The following is an 18,644-nucleotide window of genomic DNA, read 5'->3' as shown; positions in this document are numbered from 1 at the left end:
AAAAAAAAAAATCATTTATTTGGCTGGGACACAGGACACGTGAGGGGTCTCCTTTTCCATGGGCTGCTTCCTTTCTGCTCGAATCAATTAATTCCCCCCACTGGCTTTAACAAAAGCAGGATCAGACCTCAAACGGATGAAAGAAATGGCTGTGGCATGGTGACCTGGGGAGCGCATTGCTGCTCGAGATTTCTGGTGCCAATGCCTTTTCCTAAGCACGATTTACATGCCAAAATCTATAAAGATGCCTCTTCCCCTCTGGTTTCAACAGAAATTGGACACTGTGCTAGGAACAAGCGACTGAAGGCGTTTGAGGCTCTGAGCCACCGTGCCCTTCGGCAAGTCAGCCCTGGGATGACTTCTAGTATTTTTTGCCTGTTTTCTGGCTTTCTCTTTCCTTCCTGACTTTTACAAAGAGCTTGAGTCACGTAAGCCCACTGGACAGTGCTCAACCAGTGGGTCAGGAACCAGCAGGAGCTGCGTGGGGCTGGATCCCCATTGACTTTTATCCCCTACAGCCCCCCTTGGCCAGGAGCTGCGCAGCCCATCTCAGGGCTCTGTAAGGCAGCGCCTCACTTCTGGACATCGGAGTGAGATTTCCAGCAGTGGACGTGTTTGAGAGGATGCCCTCCACCACTGAGCAGCTCCTGGTGGCCCTTGGGGACCTCCCGGCCTCTTAGCAGGGATGCTTTTTGGGGCACCACGGCTTGCACTGCGGCAGGGTTTGTGGCACTGCACGTGCACCAAGCACGGCGCGATGGGGACCCGGAGCCTTGGGGACCTTGGTGGCCATGTGGCAATCCCCAGCACCTTCTGGTTTTGTTGAAGAAGCAGCCAGTGAGCAGAGCCAAAAGCAGAGGGAGGGAGGAAGGGTGACACTGAAGACAGCAGTGCATGACCCACGGGATGCTGCAGCAAGGCAAGGCACGAGAGCATTTTGTCTCTCGAGGTCTCCTTCAAAAACCAGCTTGTTTTTCAGGATGCAGAGCTAGGGCCAAGGAGTTTGCTCTTTCTTGAGCTGACTCAAGCTGAAGGGCTGAAGTTTTATTCCTCCTCCCTTATTCTGCCTTCTTTCCCCAGCAGCCCCTCGGGGGAATGGGGCATCCCCAGCGCATCCCCAGGGCTCACAACCCCCTCCTGGCCCCTGCCCAGCTTGGCTGCAAGCACAGATCTGCAAAGGAGAAACTCATGGTCCTGTCCCCCAGCCACTGCAATTTATATCCCCTCAGCAAGAGCTTTTGAGGCAAAGATAGTTGTTTTATTTTCTTGGGAACGCAAGGGATGAAAAATATCCCAGCGCATCTCCAGTACGGGAGGGACATGGATGTCCTGGGACGAGTGCGCTGCAGGGGATGGCCACAGGGCTCTGGGGCTGTAACCTCCTGCAGGGAATTATGGCTTGCAGAGGGATCAGGCTGTTTGCTCTGCGAAGGCTCAGCCCTCTCAGGTGGGGGCTGTTTTGAACCTGCTCAGAGCATAGGGAAGGTCAGGAAAGGGGCGTCCATGCACAAAGGATGGGGAGCGAGGCAGCACCTTGCATGGGAAAACCTCCCCTGGGTGCGTCTCACTCCAGCCCAGCTGCAGGTAAGGACAAAAAGCAGTAATTAAGCATCACACCTTGCTTTTAGACTGAATCCATCTCACTTCAGCTCCTGGATTTGGAACTGTCCTGTACTCTGCAGTGCCGGGTTAGCCCAGGCAGGGCCATCCTGGGGGAACTGGGAGAGGTGGAGCCAGGTACCCCAAATTGTCCAATTACGTGCTTTATTCCTCATTCATTCTGCCTTTCTTTTCTTTGCAGAGCCGGTGGTATCCCCGCAGACACACACTCACCAGGCACAAGTGGGCTAGAAGAGCTGTGACACGCATGTGCCTGCAGATGCTGCCCTGCACGCGCATTTACTCACCCGGAGCCAAATCCCCGATTACTGCCCATGCCCCTAAGAGGGATTACGGCTTCTTAAGGGGCAGCTGGCCATGAGCAGGGGATTCATTCCTGCAGCCCTGTGCTCGCACCGTGTTCCTGGGTCCTAGGGGGGTGGAATAGCACCCAGCCCCATCTCCATGCCTGGTCCCAGCAGGGGTGGAGCACAGGGAGGCTGCCTAAAGCATGGTGGTGGCCTTAGTGATGCCAGCTGCATGGATCTGGTGGAGGACAGAAGGCAAAGCAGGTGACAAAGCCGGTGACAAAGCCGGTGGCCACGGCAGGGCTTATCGCAGCAGGAGGTGCAGGGAGGGCTCAGCTGAAATCAGCAGGGATGAACCACACCAGCACGTCCCGGTCACTTGCTCAGCACCTCGAGGCTCCTGGGCGGCAGATGTGTAGGGACAGCGATGCTCAGCCGTGTCCTCGGTCCTGGCAGTGGGTTTGTGGCTGGACAGGGATGGGTTTGGGGAGCCGGGAGAGCCCTGGGGCACTTTGCACCAAAGTGGTCCCAAATGTGCATTGCCTTCCTTGAGCTGTGCTGGTTTGTCCTTTCCAGGAGGCCAAGGCACAGTCAGGGGATGCTAAATATTGGGGACAGCTGGGGGACCTCTTCTCCTCTGGGCAGGAATAAGAAATGGAAAAGTATTGTGTTTTTTATCATTTCTCCCTCAAAAAAAGGCCATTGGTGGGTAGCTGGCACACCGAGGGCATGTTGAAGGCTGGCCATGGGCTGATGGAGGCTGTGGTGGTGGTGGGGACCTCGTCTCCGCAGAAACGAGCGTGGGTAGAGGGAAAGGGGCAAATGTGGTGCTTGTCTGGATGCGATCCCTTGCACAGCTGGCTGCCCGAAGAGGATGGGGACCTCCATCAGCTGTGCTCCGTGCGGATGTTACCAGAATTTGGGACCTGCAGGGTGCATGCACCAGGTAAGGCTGAGCCTGGGCAGTTTGGTGTGCGTGGAACCATACAATCCTAAAATCTTTAGGGTTGGAAAAGCCCTCCAAGATCACCTGGTCCAACCACCCCCCTACCACCACCGTCACCCACTAAACCACGTCCCCAAGCACCACGTCCAACCTCTCCTTGAACAACCCCAGGGACAGTGACCCCACCATCTCCCTGGGCAACCCGTCCCAACGCCTGACTGCTCTTTCTGAGCAGAAATGTCTCCTCGTTTCCAACCTGAACCTCCCCTGGCACAACACAGCCTGCACTGATGCTTCATAAAGAGTTGGCCAAGGGGTGCCAGGTGCTGGCTTCAGCTAGTCCTGGGCCAGTGGGGGAGGGTAGCAGCTGGTGTCCCCCCCAAGGATGCCGAGGACGGGTCACCCGAGCGCTCAACCTTGGGCATCTCAGAGCTGCCGTCTCTCCGGTGACTGTCGCATCGCCCAGGCTCTCATTGAATCCCCGCCGCCCCCTTCCCGCTCCCCTCCTGGCTAAATGCTCCCCCGAACGAGGCAGACATCAATGGAAGGGAGCCGAAATGGCCGAGCTTTGTCTCCCTGAAGAGGCAGCTCCTGCCCGGCCGCCCCGCGAGCCGCGCGCCGGGGCCCATTTTCACATCTCCCTTTGTTGAAGGAGCAGCCTTGAGCGAGACGCCACTCGAGGGGCATTGAACGAAATGTTCGGTCGCCTCTTCCATGTGGCACTCAGCGCCCCTCTCCGCCTCTGACGCTAATGATCCGGACGAGGTTTTTTCCGAGCATAATGGGGAAAAGAAATGAAAGGGAAAAGGGGCCGGGGGAGGGGAGGTCACATCCATTTAGGAGCCCAAACATTTACCAGGAAAGTGGCTCCTGAGTGGCCGCACAAAGGCCCGGCTGTGCCCGGCTCCATCCCTCCTCCAGCTCGCCTCCCCCGCCGCCCCCCAGCAGGACCAGCAGCCCCCGTCAAAGACGAGGATAATGGGTTGCATTATAGGCAAGCACGATAAATGTCTATCCACTCGTGTGCAATAAAGGGAAGCTGGTCTTTAGCTAATCGCGCTGGAGGAGCTCTTGGATGAGGCTCGAGAGCGAGATGTTCTCCTCGGTCCCCCGCCCCGAGACTGCCCCGCGGCGCCCCATAAGGGGCTGTGGGGTGCGATTCGCCCCGTCCCGGTGTGGGTGAGACATCCTGCCATCGCATCCCCCCCTGTCCCCCCAGCCTCGGTCTCTCCTGGGGTGACCCTGGAGGGCGAACGACCACGTCTTGGCAGAGGAGAGGCTCCCACGGTGCTGGAGCGGTGTTTGCTGCTGCTGTGGAGGAGCCAAAGAGGAACACCAAAAGCTCTCCGAGGCCATCGCAGGACCAAGGGGTGTTCCCGACACAACCCCTAGCGCGTGGCGGTGAGCTCTGTGCTTGGGTTGGATGTGGTGTGGGTAATCTGGAGGGAGAAACGGGGATGGAAACTGAGGCTCCAGGTGCGGAGCTTCCAACGTTTCAACTCCCCGAGAGCTGGTGGGGTTCAGAGCGCCCTGTTCCCAGGTGGGATTCTCCAGGGACTGGGGGTTATTCATGGCCCAAGAGGTGATTTTTTCCTGCAGAAGTAGCATTTTCCCATTGAACAGATGATTCTCAGCTCTGATACCTACAGTTTTAAGGGGAACAAAATAGCCCCATTTCCCCTACCCCAAGCCAGGACCGTTCCCTGCCCCAGGGAGGAAGGTTTGCACCCCTGCCTGTGAAGGGTTGGGGCCCCAATAACAGAGATAATGGAGGTAATATTGGCAGAGCAGACCCATTTTGGCATCACACCATCACAGGCAGTGGGTTTTGTGCTGTCTCTTGAGCCCTGCTGCTACCTTCCTGCATGGCCAAGGGCTGCAGAGCATCCTGGTGAGGATGCTTGTGGTCCTCAGTGCGCCGACGTGGGCTGGCAGGAAATTTCGCTCCGACAACTGAACTTCTCTGTTTGCCTTGAAACACCCTGTCCGGAGCAGAAACATCCTCCTCGGAGGCTCAGGCTTGGGGAGGCTGCCCTGCAGGTGCTATGAGCATGAGGGTGTGGGGAAAGCCCTTGGTGCACCCCTGCAGCGCTGTCCCATGCCCTGGGCTTGTGTTTCTCTGCTGCCTCCCTCCCTGCCCTTGCTGTGCGTCTCGGTGGGCTCGGAGTTCAACCTCTCCTCCCTCTCCCGCCCTCATCTTCTGCCTTTTCTCCCCCAGTCCCATTCTCCCAGCCCCTTCCCACGGTGTCCCTTCACACGGCGCCTCCCTCGCCGTCCCCGTTGGCTCCCAGCAGAGCCCTGTGGCCTGATCCTGGGGTGCCTCTCGCCTTTTTGCCCAGCACCACGGCCGGGGCTGTCTGCTCCCATGCTCGCACAGCTCCTGCCTGCTCCAGGGATGATGCTCGCCTTTATGGTTTGCTCCCACAACAGGCTTTTGAAGCAAATCCTGGGTTGAAAAAGAGCAGAGTGCAGCTCGGGGAGGCAGTGCGTGAACAAAACGTGATTTTCGGAGCAAATGGGGGTCCCTGTCCCAGCAGGGGAGGTGGGCTGGTGTGCTTCCTGCCCTCTTTCTCCCCATTCATTAACAATGCAAAAGGGCTTGGGGGGGGGGGGGGGTCTGCTTGCCCAGGGATGCTTTCTTCTCCGAGCTGCCCTGGGTGGTGGATGCGGACAGACGCACGGACACCCGGAGGCACCGGAGATGGGGAAATCAGCCCCGTGGAGCAGTGCCATGTCCTGAGCTGGCAGGACACCTCCCTGCTCTGCCCCGAAACCCCACAGAAACAAAGCAGACCAATGAAAACCCTACACCTAACATACACCTACACTTAACACCCCCTCGCAGATGTCCACTAATGAATTTCCCCTTTTCCAGGCTTTCCTCTGCTTTTGAACCCCATCTGAGCCTGTTCAAGCATCTCCTTGTGGGACTCAATCTGGGAACATCATCTGGAAACTCTTCATGAAGTGAAGAAAACCCCAAAGCCAAGGCTTTTGTCCAGCTTGGAAATTTCTGGTTTCAGCTCGCATTCCTATGTCAGAATGATTAGCATATTTAATTAAGCAAGCCTGTTGACATTTCTAGCTGGGTAGATGATTACTCTTCCTTCTTACAAGGAGCAGACAGCATGATGGGGAGAAAGATGAGAACTGCCCGCTTGTCCCCAGAGAAAGTCTTATGGGATCGGGTGGGATGGGGATGGGACAGGACGGGGACAGGAGGGACAGGATGGTGGGGATGGGATGGGATGGGATGGGATGGGATGGGGGTGTCTGGGAGCAGGGAGCCGTGCCCTCCTGCCAAGACTCCAGTTTAATCCTCGCTGTGCTGATAAGGTCACGCTGGGACCTGTGCTCCTGCCTGCCGTGCGCCGCCTGGGGCCGGTGGCTCTCGGGGCCCTATTTATAGTGCGGTGAGAGGATCAGGGGGAATCAGCGCCCAGCAGCCCCTGACGCTCGCCCCGCTTCCCGCAGACAGTCCCCGCTTGCTGTCTGCTACCAGAGTGCCCAGCCGACCCTTGCCAAGGTACGTGCTGGCACCGTGGGTGCCTGGGCAGCCGCGGATGTCCTCCCACGTCCCCATCCCCATCAGGGTGGGATTGGGATGGCTTTTGGCTGGAAGAAGCCTGGGGAGCAGAGCTGGAGCAGGATGGCACTGTGGGGAGCCCCAGCATTGGGCAGCTCTGGCTGATTTCTCGGGATAAAAGGGACAAAGTCGTGTATTTGTCTTGTCCTGCTATCAGCCAGGTCACCATCCCTCCATCCTCCTTGGACCTGAGCCCACCTGGGACAACCGACCCACAGCCATGGGGAAATTGGGCCAGGCAAGCCCAGGATGGCGGTGGGATGGAGGGCGTGGGATGGAGGTCTGACCCTGCCAGGGGTGTCTTGATGGTCTGGGCTCCCCACGGAGGTGGGCACCATGCCCTCCATGCCTCTATTTATGGCTACGTCTGCCCCAAAACCATACAGAGGTGCATGGGGAGAGCCCCAAATCCATGAGCTCCCTGGGGGGACTGGGGAGGTGGTGGGACCCCTTGGTGGGCAGCGTGGTGCGAGGGCTGCTTGCTCCCCTTTGTCCCCACCAGCTGCATCCTTGCTGTGGGTCCTGTTCCAGGGAGTTCCAGCGCAGTGGGATGTGGGGAAAACCAGCGTGGCCCCACACGGGCACAAAGCCCTGCCCGAGGTGACGGAGCCATCCCTGGGGACCGTCCCCATGCGCCCGATGGAGCCCTGCCCCAGCACCCGCCCCGTCGGGGTGCCGTGGATGTCCCTCTTCCTGCTGGCGGTGCTGAGCATCCCCTCGCTGCCAAAATCCCTGCCCGCATCATACGGTGACACCGAGGAGCCCCAGGAGGGCACGGGCCTGATCCAGTGCGGGGAGTACAGCAACCAGGTGCTGCCCAACGGGCGCTGCAGGATCGTGGCCACGCTGCCGCAGGGGGACGAGCAGCGGTGCCCGGACATGTTCCGCTGCACCGATGAGGTGTCCTACTGGCTCCACGAGAACGAGGAGCGCAAGCAGCAGATCCTAGAGCTGCGGGAGCTGATCTCGGAGCTGCAGGAGGAGCTGAGGAACCACCGGCATCGTATCAAAGTCCTGGAGCTGCAGGTAAGGGGCTGCCCTCGGCAGGTCCCCCACCACCCCCGCACGCGGCGCCTGCCGGCTCCCAGCCGCTTGCAGGGAGGGGATGCAGAGGATGACGGCGAAATGCTCAGCATTGTTCTGACCACAGGGGTTTATCCATTAAACCCCTTTTACTGCGCTGGCTCGAGAGCCTTCCAGGGCTGATCTTTCTTATCGTGAACTGCAAACCCTCTGGTTTTATCCTGCTGTAGTAGGAAGGAGACCATCCCCACCACCTCTGAGCCTGCCTAGGATGGGTTGGGGTCACTGACCCATTACCCATAGCGGGACTAGAGATGAAGCTTTAGGCAGCCAGGGCTGAACCACATCTCAGGTGTCCAAGGCTGAGTCCCCCATGTATAATGCAAGGAAGGGGACGAGCGCTCTGGGAGAAGCGTGGCTCCAAGCTGACCACGGAGGGATGGCTCTGGGCTGCGCTGAAGATTTGGCAGGGCTTCATCTGCCTGGCTGGGGGTGCCCCACGAGCTGCTGGGGGGTGTGCAGAAGAACCAGGGGCAATATCTTGGTGGAGGCTGGAAGCCTGTTGCGTAAATCTCAACAGGAGAGATGGGGCCTGATAGGGTCTGGCCCTGGGAACCCGTGTGACTCATTCGCTGTTTGGCTTCATTTTCCCCTCGCCCATGCTCTTCCCACGGGCTCCATCTTTGCAAGGCTTCCCCTTCTCAGACTTTGTGAAGGGTTTTGGGGCTTTGTTTCCATACCTCCCCCCACGAAACCCCCACGTCCACCCCACGCAGGGCAGAAGTCACTGTTCTACCATAGCCCAGGGATACCCATGGATTGCAGGTCCAGGGGGGAGCCCCAAATCCACGTGGGCATCCTGGCCGCCCACTCTTTGGGACCACAATACCTCCATCATGCAGGGACGCCCCATGCAGACCAAAGCTCCCTCCTGTGCCCACCATCCCAAGGGAGCTGCGTCCCATCGGGCACGTTTGAGCTGTTTGAGCACTGTGACCCCAATGCTGTTGGGTGCCCACTCGTGGACATCTGTGCCGTGGGCGACTTCTTGTGGGTGAGCTGCTGCTGGTGCAAGGGAGCAGGCACATCTCAGGCTCCCCCACCCCGCCGCCTACCCCAGTCTCCACTTTTCCTCGCCCTCTTTCCCCTCTCACCGGGACAAGCCGATGGGACAGCTCTTCCATCCTTGGCTTCTCGCATCCATCCCTGGTGACACCTGGTTCCTTAGGGCTGTCTAACCCATGCTTCCCCATTCCCAGCCCCACAGCATGCATCCCTGCTACCTGGAGCTGCAGCTCCTTCACGGAGCTCTCCAGCTTGAAGCCAAGGAGGGAGAGGGACAGCAGTGCGCTAGATATTTTCCGGGCAGTGTTCATGCCCTTAATCCTGTCTTCTTTTCCAAGCTTTGAAACAACCCACATAACATCCTGCCTGTTGTGTAGGGTCCCTGGGGGCTGGGGGAAGGTGGCAATGTTGCTCGGTTGGACCAGGGCACTGACCGTCATACTGCTGGTACATGTCCCGCTTATACAGGTCCCTTCCCGTCCTGTCTGCTCTCCCTTTTTGTCTCCCCTCTCACCCACTTGATAATTTCTGTGTCTTTGTGCTTAGTTTATTATCCCTTTCTCTGTTAATTGTTATTATTATTTTTTTTTCACTGAGTAGTCCTTAGCCAGAGAGGGTGGCAGAGGGGATGCTCACCCAGCAAACCCTGGCTGCTGGTGGATGGGGACGCTTCTGGGGCAGCAGCTGGGGGGGGATTTCCCCTACACACTGCAGTGCCTTCCATGTAATGGTTTCTGTGGGACCCAGTTGGTCTTGTAGGGATCGTAGAGAGCATCCCTCTCGTAGAGAGCCGTGAATGCAGTGACACAGACACTGCTCCTGGAGGAAGGGGTGAGTTGGGAGAACTCATTTCTCCTCTATGGGATCCCCGGTGAGCAGCAGGGAAGGAGCTGGGGGTGCTGCTGGGCTCCGCACCCTACAAGGATGCACCCAGGGGTCCCGGGGGGGCAGCCAGGTCCCCAACCCTACCCAGGTGTCCCCGAGCAGTTCACACCTTGGGGACAGTGCCAGCAATGCCTGTGCCACCAGGCTACAGCCGCACTCAGAGAGGGGATGTCCCCTGGGACATCTGGGGTCCCTTTGGGCCATTTGCAGGGGGTTTCAGCCCTCTGTTGGAAAGGGCCCTGAGCGACTGCATTCGGCTTTGAACCCAGCCTTGTTTTCAGCAGGAAGCTGCGGCAGAGACCTACAGCAATTTCTCAGTTTTGTAAAAAGACTCCGGAATGTAAAGGGGTGGAAGAAGCGTGAAGAGAACAAAGACTGGAGGGCTCTGCAATGAGCGCAGCCCTCTGTCCAAGCACAGGAGGGGGTAATGGCAAGAAGCGCAGCCGAATGCGGGGTGGGAAACAAGACCTTGCAGCTGAACCAAGGAAGCCAGAAGCAGAAAAGGCTGCTGAGCTGGTCCCCTGCACACCCTACAGTCACAGGGACAATTCCACTAGAAGTTTTCCCACTCTGTTGGTCTGGCCACTTCCCAACGCCCGTGCCCAGCCCAGCAGGCTGCTTTTCCCCACCTCCCCTTGCTGCCTCCCCGCCGTGCCCACCATCCAGCCCGGCTAGGGCTCTCCACGACCCTTCCTCCCGCTGAGGTGCTGTTGCTCCTTTAATCCGTCCCCATAAATCAGCCTCCTGCTGCTTTGCCACCAGTGCTTCTCCTGCAGCTCGCTGTCAGCTCATCCACCCGGCACAGACGTCTCCCCGAGCACCCCAGGAGCCTTCCCAAGCGCGCTGGGAGCAGCGGGCTCTGCCAGGTCCCAGCTCCTCCCGGGCTAACGGGGACCCCAAAATGGGGTCAGGGGAGGTGGCCCCTTCTCTGCCTTGTTTCCCTCCCCACCTCCCTTATTCCACGGTGGTTTAGGTGAGCAGCCCTATAAGGCTTGCACTGCCCCGTTGCCCACGGAGCAGGACCCCGCTGCGCTCCGATGGAGAAGCTCCCTGACAAACCAGCCCCGGCGGAGCAGGGGGATGCGGCGGGGTCTGCTGATTAAAACCAGCCTGGCTGTGCTGGTTTTAATCAGCAGCAGGGGAAAAAAAGCTGTCGACTGTGGAGGAGGGAGTGATTGTCTGGGAGAGAGCATCATGGGTTTACGCGCAGAGCTGGCGCGTGGGTGCAGGCTGCTGGTGTCGGTCACGGCTCGCGGAGCAGAGCTGATTTACGGGCGAGTCAGAGACTTTGCGGGGCCGATAAGGAGAGCACCACATCGTCGCAGATCCTCGTTCCCAGCCTCGTTCCCCCTGCCTGTCTATCTGCTTGGGATTTGGGGATATGGGCAGGCTCATCCCGTGGTGATCTGGGCTTGTTGGCAGGGCCAGGCCATGCTCAAGTGGCATTGGGAAGGATGCTGTAGAGCTGCCATTAGTTACCGGTGCAGAAAACATCCTCTGGATGCACAAACCCCTTCCCGCAGGAGGAAATCCCCACGCTCAAGCAGCATCGTTGTGGTTTTGAGGGTACCTGGACACCTTGCACGCCTTTAGGGGTGATGCAGGTGGCGAGATAACAATGATATGGGGTCTGGCTTCACCCATACAGCATCCAGTGTGACAGCGTGGGGACATGGGGACATCAGGAGGAAAAGGAGAGGCGGGGGAGAAGCAGCATCCCTCCAGTGCAGGGCCAGGGCCAGGGGTTGTGGGACCCCTGGGATATGGGGCAGGGGGCTGCACCGGCCAGGGGAGGGAGAGGATTTTCCCCAGGCTGCAGTGGGGTTTTGGAGGGGCTGCTCAAAGCCTGCTCTGCCATCTAACGGGCAGGGAGCTCTGAGCGAGGTGAGCATCTCAGCATCTGGAGCACGTTCGGTGTGTGCTGGTGGGGCTGGGGGTGCCCATCTCGCCCATCTCAGTGTGAGTCCGTCCCCCCCCCCCCCCCCCAGCTCGGGCACATATCCTACATGGGATCAAAGACTGCACATCCTAAATACAGGTGGTAAAAGGGGCTGGGGCCCTGCATCACCGAGGTTGGTACCCGAAGAGCAGGAGGTGGCTCCTGGTGGCACGGGCAGCTCCTTGCAGCAGGGTGCTGAAAGCTTCTGTGGTCCGAGGGGAGAAAGAAGAGTGCTCCAGGAGGAAAAACCCAGCGGTGGTGGTGGGGTTGCTGGATTCACCCTGAGATGCAACAAGTTGGAGGGGTTTGGGGACGAATTCCATCTGCCACTTGGCTCACCTGTGCACGTCCCACCTGTGCCAGGGAACACCACGCAGGTTGTGGGTCCTGCCAGGGTCTGGGGGCTGCAGGGTTCCCCCACACCCCCCCCCCATCCCAAATTTTGCCCTGCCCGCAGCACGAGGAGGCGGCCGGCCCGAACCGCAGCCTGGAGCAGCGCGTGCAGGACCTGGAGCAGCGGTACAGCGAGGCCAGCACCCTGCAGCACATCCAGGCCACGCTGCTCTACGACATGCAGGCGCAGATCAACAACGTCTCCGTGCTGACCGACTGGGTCTGGCGCAACCCCACCTGCCTCGGCCCCGCCGACATGAGGCTGCAGGAGGAGATGCACCGGCCAGGTGATGGGGAGATGCCAGGGGCACCGTGGGGTGGGAAAAAGGCTTTCAATCCCCTTTGCATGCAGCCCGATTTCACCCAAGCCTTCCCGAGGCTCCTCGGAGCAGTGGAATCCTTTGGGGATGTTTTCTGTGCAACCTAGGAGCGGGTCCGGTCCCTTGGTAGCTCCTTTTCCTCACCCTGGATGGTGTGAGATGCTCGCAGGGCTCAGCTTTGGCTTTGACAGCCCTGTTGGCATCGCTCCTACCATTATTCCACCTGCAGTCAGCTGCAGGAGCCTTCCTCCCAGCTCCAGGGACTGTTTCCCCATCAGAAAAAAAAATAGAAAAAAGAAAAAAAAAAGGAAAAGAAAAAAGAAAAAAAAAGAAAAAAAAAGAAAAAAGAAGAAAGATAAGACAAAGGAGCAAGAAATAATTTTGTCTCAAAAATTCATAACATGAAATTAGGGCTTTGGTAATACCCTTCAACTCCGAAAAACCAACAATTTTCCATTATTTCTCATACTCTTTAGATTTAATGTATGCATTTAAGTTTTTGCCAGTCTTTTTTTGCTTGATTTCCTTGTTAGTCATTGAAATGTTTTATTCATTTTATTATTTTTTAGCAAACATGGGAACTTCCAATCAAAAAACACGTTTTTTGGTTTTTTTTTTCTTGCCATTCTGCCCCAGTTTTCTGCCAAAGAATCCCCATTGATGAAAACATTTCAACCAGGGCTTCTCATAGCCGGGATCTGCACAGCTCCACCTGGAGCTGCTGGAATTGCAGCGGGGTTGGCTTTGCAACCTTTTGGGTCTCCGGGGCCTTGGTAAGGGGGTACTGACCCCCGTGCCCAGCCCCATCTCAGAACCCCAAAGCCCCCGGGATGCCTGGGGGCACCCCCAGAACTCGCAGCAGAGGGGCTCCAGCAGCACCGTGGGGGCCTTGGGCTGGGCACTGGGTCCAGGTCTCTCAGTGCTGGGGGTCCAGGACTGGTCCCAGCACTCTGGTGCTGAGCAGAGGGGCAGGATCCCCTGCAGCAGAAGTCCAGGAGGAACATTAGGGAAGGATGAAGAGATGCTTCTCCAGAATGGTCCTCCATCCTGCCGTGCGCCTGGTCTTACAGATCCAGCACCTGCCTTCTCCAGAAAGAAGCAGGCTCAATCAGACGGCGCGCACAGGAGCTGCTGATGGCTTTCACCTCCCAGCTTTGATCTGATTTGAGCTGGTGATGCCAGGGGGAAAGGCACATTATTTTTCCCCAGGCCAACTAATGTAAGAATTTTCCAGAAAATTGCATAAAAAAAAAGAGTGCAAAGCTCTTTTGACCATCCATGTTGTGGTGGAGGCAATGCCAACAGCTCTAACCCTACCTGCTGCCTTTGGGACATGTGTGCTCCTTCCTGAGCACGAGCTGGGATGTGAAGGGGTGCTGGAGCTCACTTCTACACCCATGGCAGCCCCCTCCATAATTTGATGTGACCGGGATGCTGACACCTCTGTCCTGGAGAATCACAGCCTGGGTGCAGCCGGATGGCACAGCGCTTAGAGCTGTTCCCTGCAGAAGGAGCGGGGATCTGCCTGCTCTCCTGGAGGCTTGCAGGGTCTTCATTGCGTCTCCCCAACCTCTGCTGGTTCCTCTGCACCCAGCTGGTTCACCCCTGCACGCTCTCCTGCAGCAGCTGCTTGGTGCCAGCCCCAGAGAATGTCCCCAGCGTCCCCAGCCTGTCCCCAGCATCCCCAGCCTGTCCCCAGCCTGCAGCCACCACGCTCCCCAGTTGCTGAGCCAGGATGCTGCCACTATTCAACCATCATTGCCCCCTCCAGACTTATTTTCCCATCCAGAAGGAGCTTTCATCAGCTGCCAATCCTGCAGCCTCTCTTTGCCTCGTGGAAAGGCAGTCTCCTGGGCTTTCTGCTCGTCCCCTCCTGGGCCCCTGCATCTCCCAGTGACACCAGCTTGGTGTCCAGGCCACATGTGCTTCAGGCTGGCCTCGCTGGATGAGTGGAAGGAAGGGGAGCTGCCCATGGGAGCTGCCTTTGTGTCTCTCTTTCTAAAGATGACAATCATCACACCAGGCTGTCGCCATCTGCAGGGAGGCTCTTCTCACAAATGCTTCATTTTGTGTGCCCACACGCACATGAGCTGGATATTTAAGATATTGAGGCAAGCAGTACATGGACTGAGCCAAGCGTGGTCTTTCCACTGCCCTGACTAGGTAGGGTCTCCATTCAGCTCCCCTTGGGCAGTCACCTAGTGCCACCTGAAACACTTGGGAGCATCCAAAGCATCCCCCTAAGCCTGGCAGGTACAGGACAGGACCTACCTGGGACACCTGAGAGCCAGCCAGGATGCTCCTGGGCATCTCAGATGTCTCTGGGCACGTCTGTGCAGAGAACTCAGCCAGTAGGTGATGGGAGGAGACAGGGAGAGTGGATTTCTCTCCTCTCCCACGTAAAGCCAGGATGAGCTACCCTCTGCAGAAGCCTGTCTCTAAGGACACCAGCCGAGACTGCCTCTGAAGTATAGATAGCTCATGCCAGACAAAATAAATCCTGCCTGGCACATCTTGGTTAGAAGCATCTTTAGAGTCTTCAGAATGGTTTTTATCTCCTTTCCTTGTGAGACAATGCCCACAGCAGCAGTATGGGAGAAGAAAAAAATCCTTCCTCTCCAAATGCACCAACAGCTGCTGAAGAACTTTTTGGGGTGAGGTGTAACCCAACAGACCTCAGGCCTGGCAAAACATGTGACATTTCTGTGTTATTGTTATGCTATCACAAAGCCACGTCAGCTGATGACCCTTCCCCAGCCACAGCACCCTAAGTACAGACCCGTGCTAATGAACTTGGTCACTAATGGGCCACTGCACTTGGGCAGGAAGGCAACATAATGCAATGTAGAAGCTCTGAATTCAGGATTTTTGTCAGGCTCTGTGTTACGATGGCATGAAAATAACCCTTACCCTTTTTTCTGTGTTGTGTACCAAATGTTGCATTTCTCTGCTTTCTTGCAGAGGTGAAGCACGCCAGGAACTGCCCCATTGACTGTGCTTCTGTTTACTACAACGGGCTCCGACGGTCGGGGGTCTACAGCATCATGCCCTCCATTGGAGGGATGCCTATCGAGGTGCTGTGTGAGATGGATACCGAAGGTACTGCGGGACCTACACGATCTCCCAGGAGAGCTCTGAGTGGGAGATGTGTCCCTGTGAGCTGTGTCCTAGGAGAGTTACATCTGGGTTACATCACGATCAGTGAGAGCAGCATCTCCGGGGGGAGCTCAGCCTCTCTGCTGGCTAAAGAAGGGGATATTTGGATAAAGAGTTCAAACCAGGCATTATGGCTGGGACCCAGTTGTCTAAACATTTAGGGCTCTTTGAGATCTTCTCACATACCCGAGGTGTTTGCAAAGATCTAGTGGATACCACACAGGGCTTTGGGAAAGAGAAGCCTTTCTGGAGTAGCGGGTGGTCCCTGGAGGTGCCTGGAGCATCTCTGGGCAGCCGAGAGCAATCCCTAACTGTAGCTGTGCTGAAGTGAGAGGGGAGAGTCTGCCCAGAGATATTTTGGGGTGTATAAGTGGGAGCAGATGACCACCCAGACCATTGTTGTCTAAACATCCATACACATATCCATTATCCCCAGGCACAGACTTACTAACAAAATCAGTTTGCGACACCCAGAGTTTGGAAGAATGATGCCAGTTGTCAGGGAACCATGGTGGATTGTCAGCTCTTTGCCCCATGGGTGTGCTCCAGCCGGGCTGGACGTGTCACATTAACACATCCCGAGATGGAGGAAGAGGTTGGCTGCCCACATGCAGGCTTCTCACCTACTGGGGAAGGTTGGCCCAAAGGATCTACAGGTGATGGCAGCTTGTGGACATGAACACTCATTAAGAAACAGGCTATTCAGACAATGTGGTCTGTGTTATGGCATTACTATTATTTGCATGACCGTTGTCACAATCTTGGACACTGCCGGGTGACAGCCTGTACAAACAGCAAATAAAAACATGGCCCCAGTCCCCTCCTCAGTCTTACAGTTTTGGAATAAAATGAGAGAGAGGGATTCAGACAGATGGGAGAGCAGATGGAGACAGTGAGACAATGCTGGAAGAGAGCTCGTGTGCCTCTGTGGTGCTGCAGGAACAGTACATAACAATCTCCAAACTCCAGGATCTCCAGTTCGTTCCAGTCCCAAAACATTTTCCTCCCCCAGACTACCACCGTACTCATTTAAAACCACCTGAAGGTCTGGAATGAACCCTTGACAGCTGGCAGGAGAACATCATCATGAGCAGACATGGGAGAGGTGGGAGCCCCTTTCCCTGAGCTGCGTTGGGCACCACGTTTGATCCTTGTAAAACCAACTCACACCATGGTTTGCCACTTGGTGGGAGAGGGCAGGACAAGGATACACCTTCCTGAGCTGGAGCTGGACCCTCCGAGGTGACACCACACCATATGATGGTGTGGGGACTCATGGACATTCCCTACAGACTCCCCTTTTCCATTCTCTCCTGGCAGGTGGGGGCTGGACGGTCATCCAGAGGCGTCAGGACGGCTCGGTTGACTTCAATCGGACCTGGAACGAGTACAAGGAGGGCTTTGGGGACCTCAGCGGCGAGTTCTGGCTGGGCAACGAGAACATCCACAAGATAACGAGCCAAGGGGACTACTCACTGCGTATTGACCTGGAGGACTGGAACAACAAGCACAAACACGCCTTCTACCAGGTCTTCAGGTAGGAGCTGGGATGGCCTTTGCTGGTTCTTGGTGTTTTATTATCCGTACCACATCAGCCACATCCTTCCTTAAGCAGGGGTGGCCAGGTCTGTCTAGACTGTCCCAGAAAAACTCCTTCCTTCTCTCTGCTGGAAATGTTTGTGGGTGACCATGGAGTAACCTGTATGGGAGGATGTGCAAGGCAGCACTGCATGTTTGAAGCTTTGGGGCTTAAGGTAGACCCCAAAACTGCTGAAACTACCCGGAAAACAAAACAAAACAAAACAAAACAAAACAAGAAAAACAAAAACACACAAAAAAATGTCGCTTGAAAGCGTCTTGGAGCATCTTCTGCCAGCAAACTTGCTCTGAATCATCACCCCAATTTTTCTCATCAGATGCCATGTGCAAGAGCAGTCACCTTCCGCCTTTGCTAGCCCAGGGGCAAATTACTAATTATCTCGGTCAAGGTGAAGGACAGGATGCTTGCTCTGTGGAGGAGAGGCACAACTGTGTAATCAGAGGGTTCGTCTTGCCAAAGCCATCTCAGCCCTTTGTTGTGGTTTTAGAGTCATGGTCTGCCCGGCTCAGACCTATAGCAAGTGCCCTGAGTCATGACAAAAGCATCCCACAGAAGGGAGAAATACATCGACTTTGGCTCTTAGAGGTGATGAATCACAGCGGGGAGCCTGGGCAGAGCAGCCCAATGATTGCTAGGTGCCCACACCAGGAACGCGGTCCCCAAACTGGAGAGGAGGCTCAGACACTCCCTTTTAAATAGTTTTACCTTTGCTGGCAGCATCGAGGACGAGGCCAACTACTACCGCCTGCACGTGGACGGGTTCAGCGGGACGGTGGAGGACTCCTTCGCCTGGTACCACAACAAGAGGAGCTTCAGCACTCCCGACTCGGGGAACATCTGTGCCGAGATCTCCCACGGAGGCTGGTGGTACCACCAGTGCTTCTTCTCCAACCTCAACGGGGTGTACTACAAGGTAAGGGGGGGGACAGGGACACAGGTGTAGCGCTCAAGGCCTGGGGACAGAGACCATACAAGGCCCGGGGCTGGAAGGGGGCTGTCCTCATGTCCCTGCAATCCTTCCTGGCTTGGCCAGCCTCTGCTCTTGGGGCAGGGCTCAAGGGAGCGCTGGCACCAGGGCAGCCCAGCCCTTTTGGTGCCAGGGATCAGACACAAGTATCAAGCCACCTCTGCATGCTGTAGTTTGGGGCCGTTTGATGGTGACTCATGCGGCCTGAGATGCCATCTCCACTGGGACCATCTGAAATATGTCGAGCTTTACATGCTCTTCCCACTGCATCACCGTTAAGCTCTTTGCCGTGGTGTCTGAGCGATCAGTTTTCTGATGACACCTCCATACGTTTCCCATCCTTCTTTCTGCACCGCAGGGCGGCCGATACTCCATTAAAAACCGAAAGATCCTGGGGCCGGATGGCATTGTGTGGTACTCGTGGAAGGACACGGACTACTACTCCCTGAGGAAGGTGGTCATGATGATCCGGCCACGCACCTTCAGGCCCCACCTCTCCCCGTGAAGCAGCCTTGGACCTTCTTCGATTCAGCCACTGCTGGGAACAGAAGGCTGGAAATAACTCCTTGGGAGCAAAAACTGAGTCTGGGGATCTCTGACAGACTGAGCCACCGTCCTTCTTGCTGCCTGTGGGCCTCGGAGAGAGCTGAACCACCAGCAGAAGTGTGAAGGCCTTCAGCAGTGTTTGGGTGGTGAAAGCTCTCCTCACGCCGTGGAGGTGGGCCATGAGAAGGGCCTTGCAAAGATGAGCATGGGGCAGTTTTTCACAGCAGTTCTTGGCAGCAGTTCTTGGCAGGATTGGGCTTCCCCAAGGCCTGAACCCCAACCTGGGGTCCCAAGTCCTGGCTTGGACTGGG

General features: G+C 56.7%; 1 protein-coding gene across 1 annotated transcript; it reads left to right on the top strand.

Annotated features, from left to right (window-relative positions):
* The first annotated feature begins 7,078 nt into the window (after positions 1–7,078).
* On the top strand, positions 7,079–18,644 carry LOC118256570 (angiopoietin-related protein 7-like). Its single transcript, XM_035563649.1, has 6 exons — positions 7,079–7,465; positions 11,809–12,031; positions 15,026–15,163; positions 16,541–16,757; positions 17,538–17,733; positions 18,146–18,644. Exons 1-6 carry the CDS (start codon positions 7,079–7,081, stop codon positions 18,290–18,292), a joined length of 1,308 nt encoding a protein of 435 aa, XP_035419542.1. The 3' UTR covers positions 18,293–18,644.

This window comes from Cygnus atratus, chromosome 3 (assembly GCF_013377495.2).
Source record: "Cygnus atratus isolate AKBS03 ecotype Queensland, Australia chromosome 3, CAtr_DNAZoo_HiC_assembly, whole genome shotgun sequence".
Taxonomy (NCBI): Eukaryota; Metazoa; Chordata; class Aves; order Anseriformes; family Anatidae; genus Cygnus; species Cygnus atratus.
This window is presented reverse-complemented; position numbering and strand designations above follow the sequence as displayed.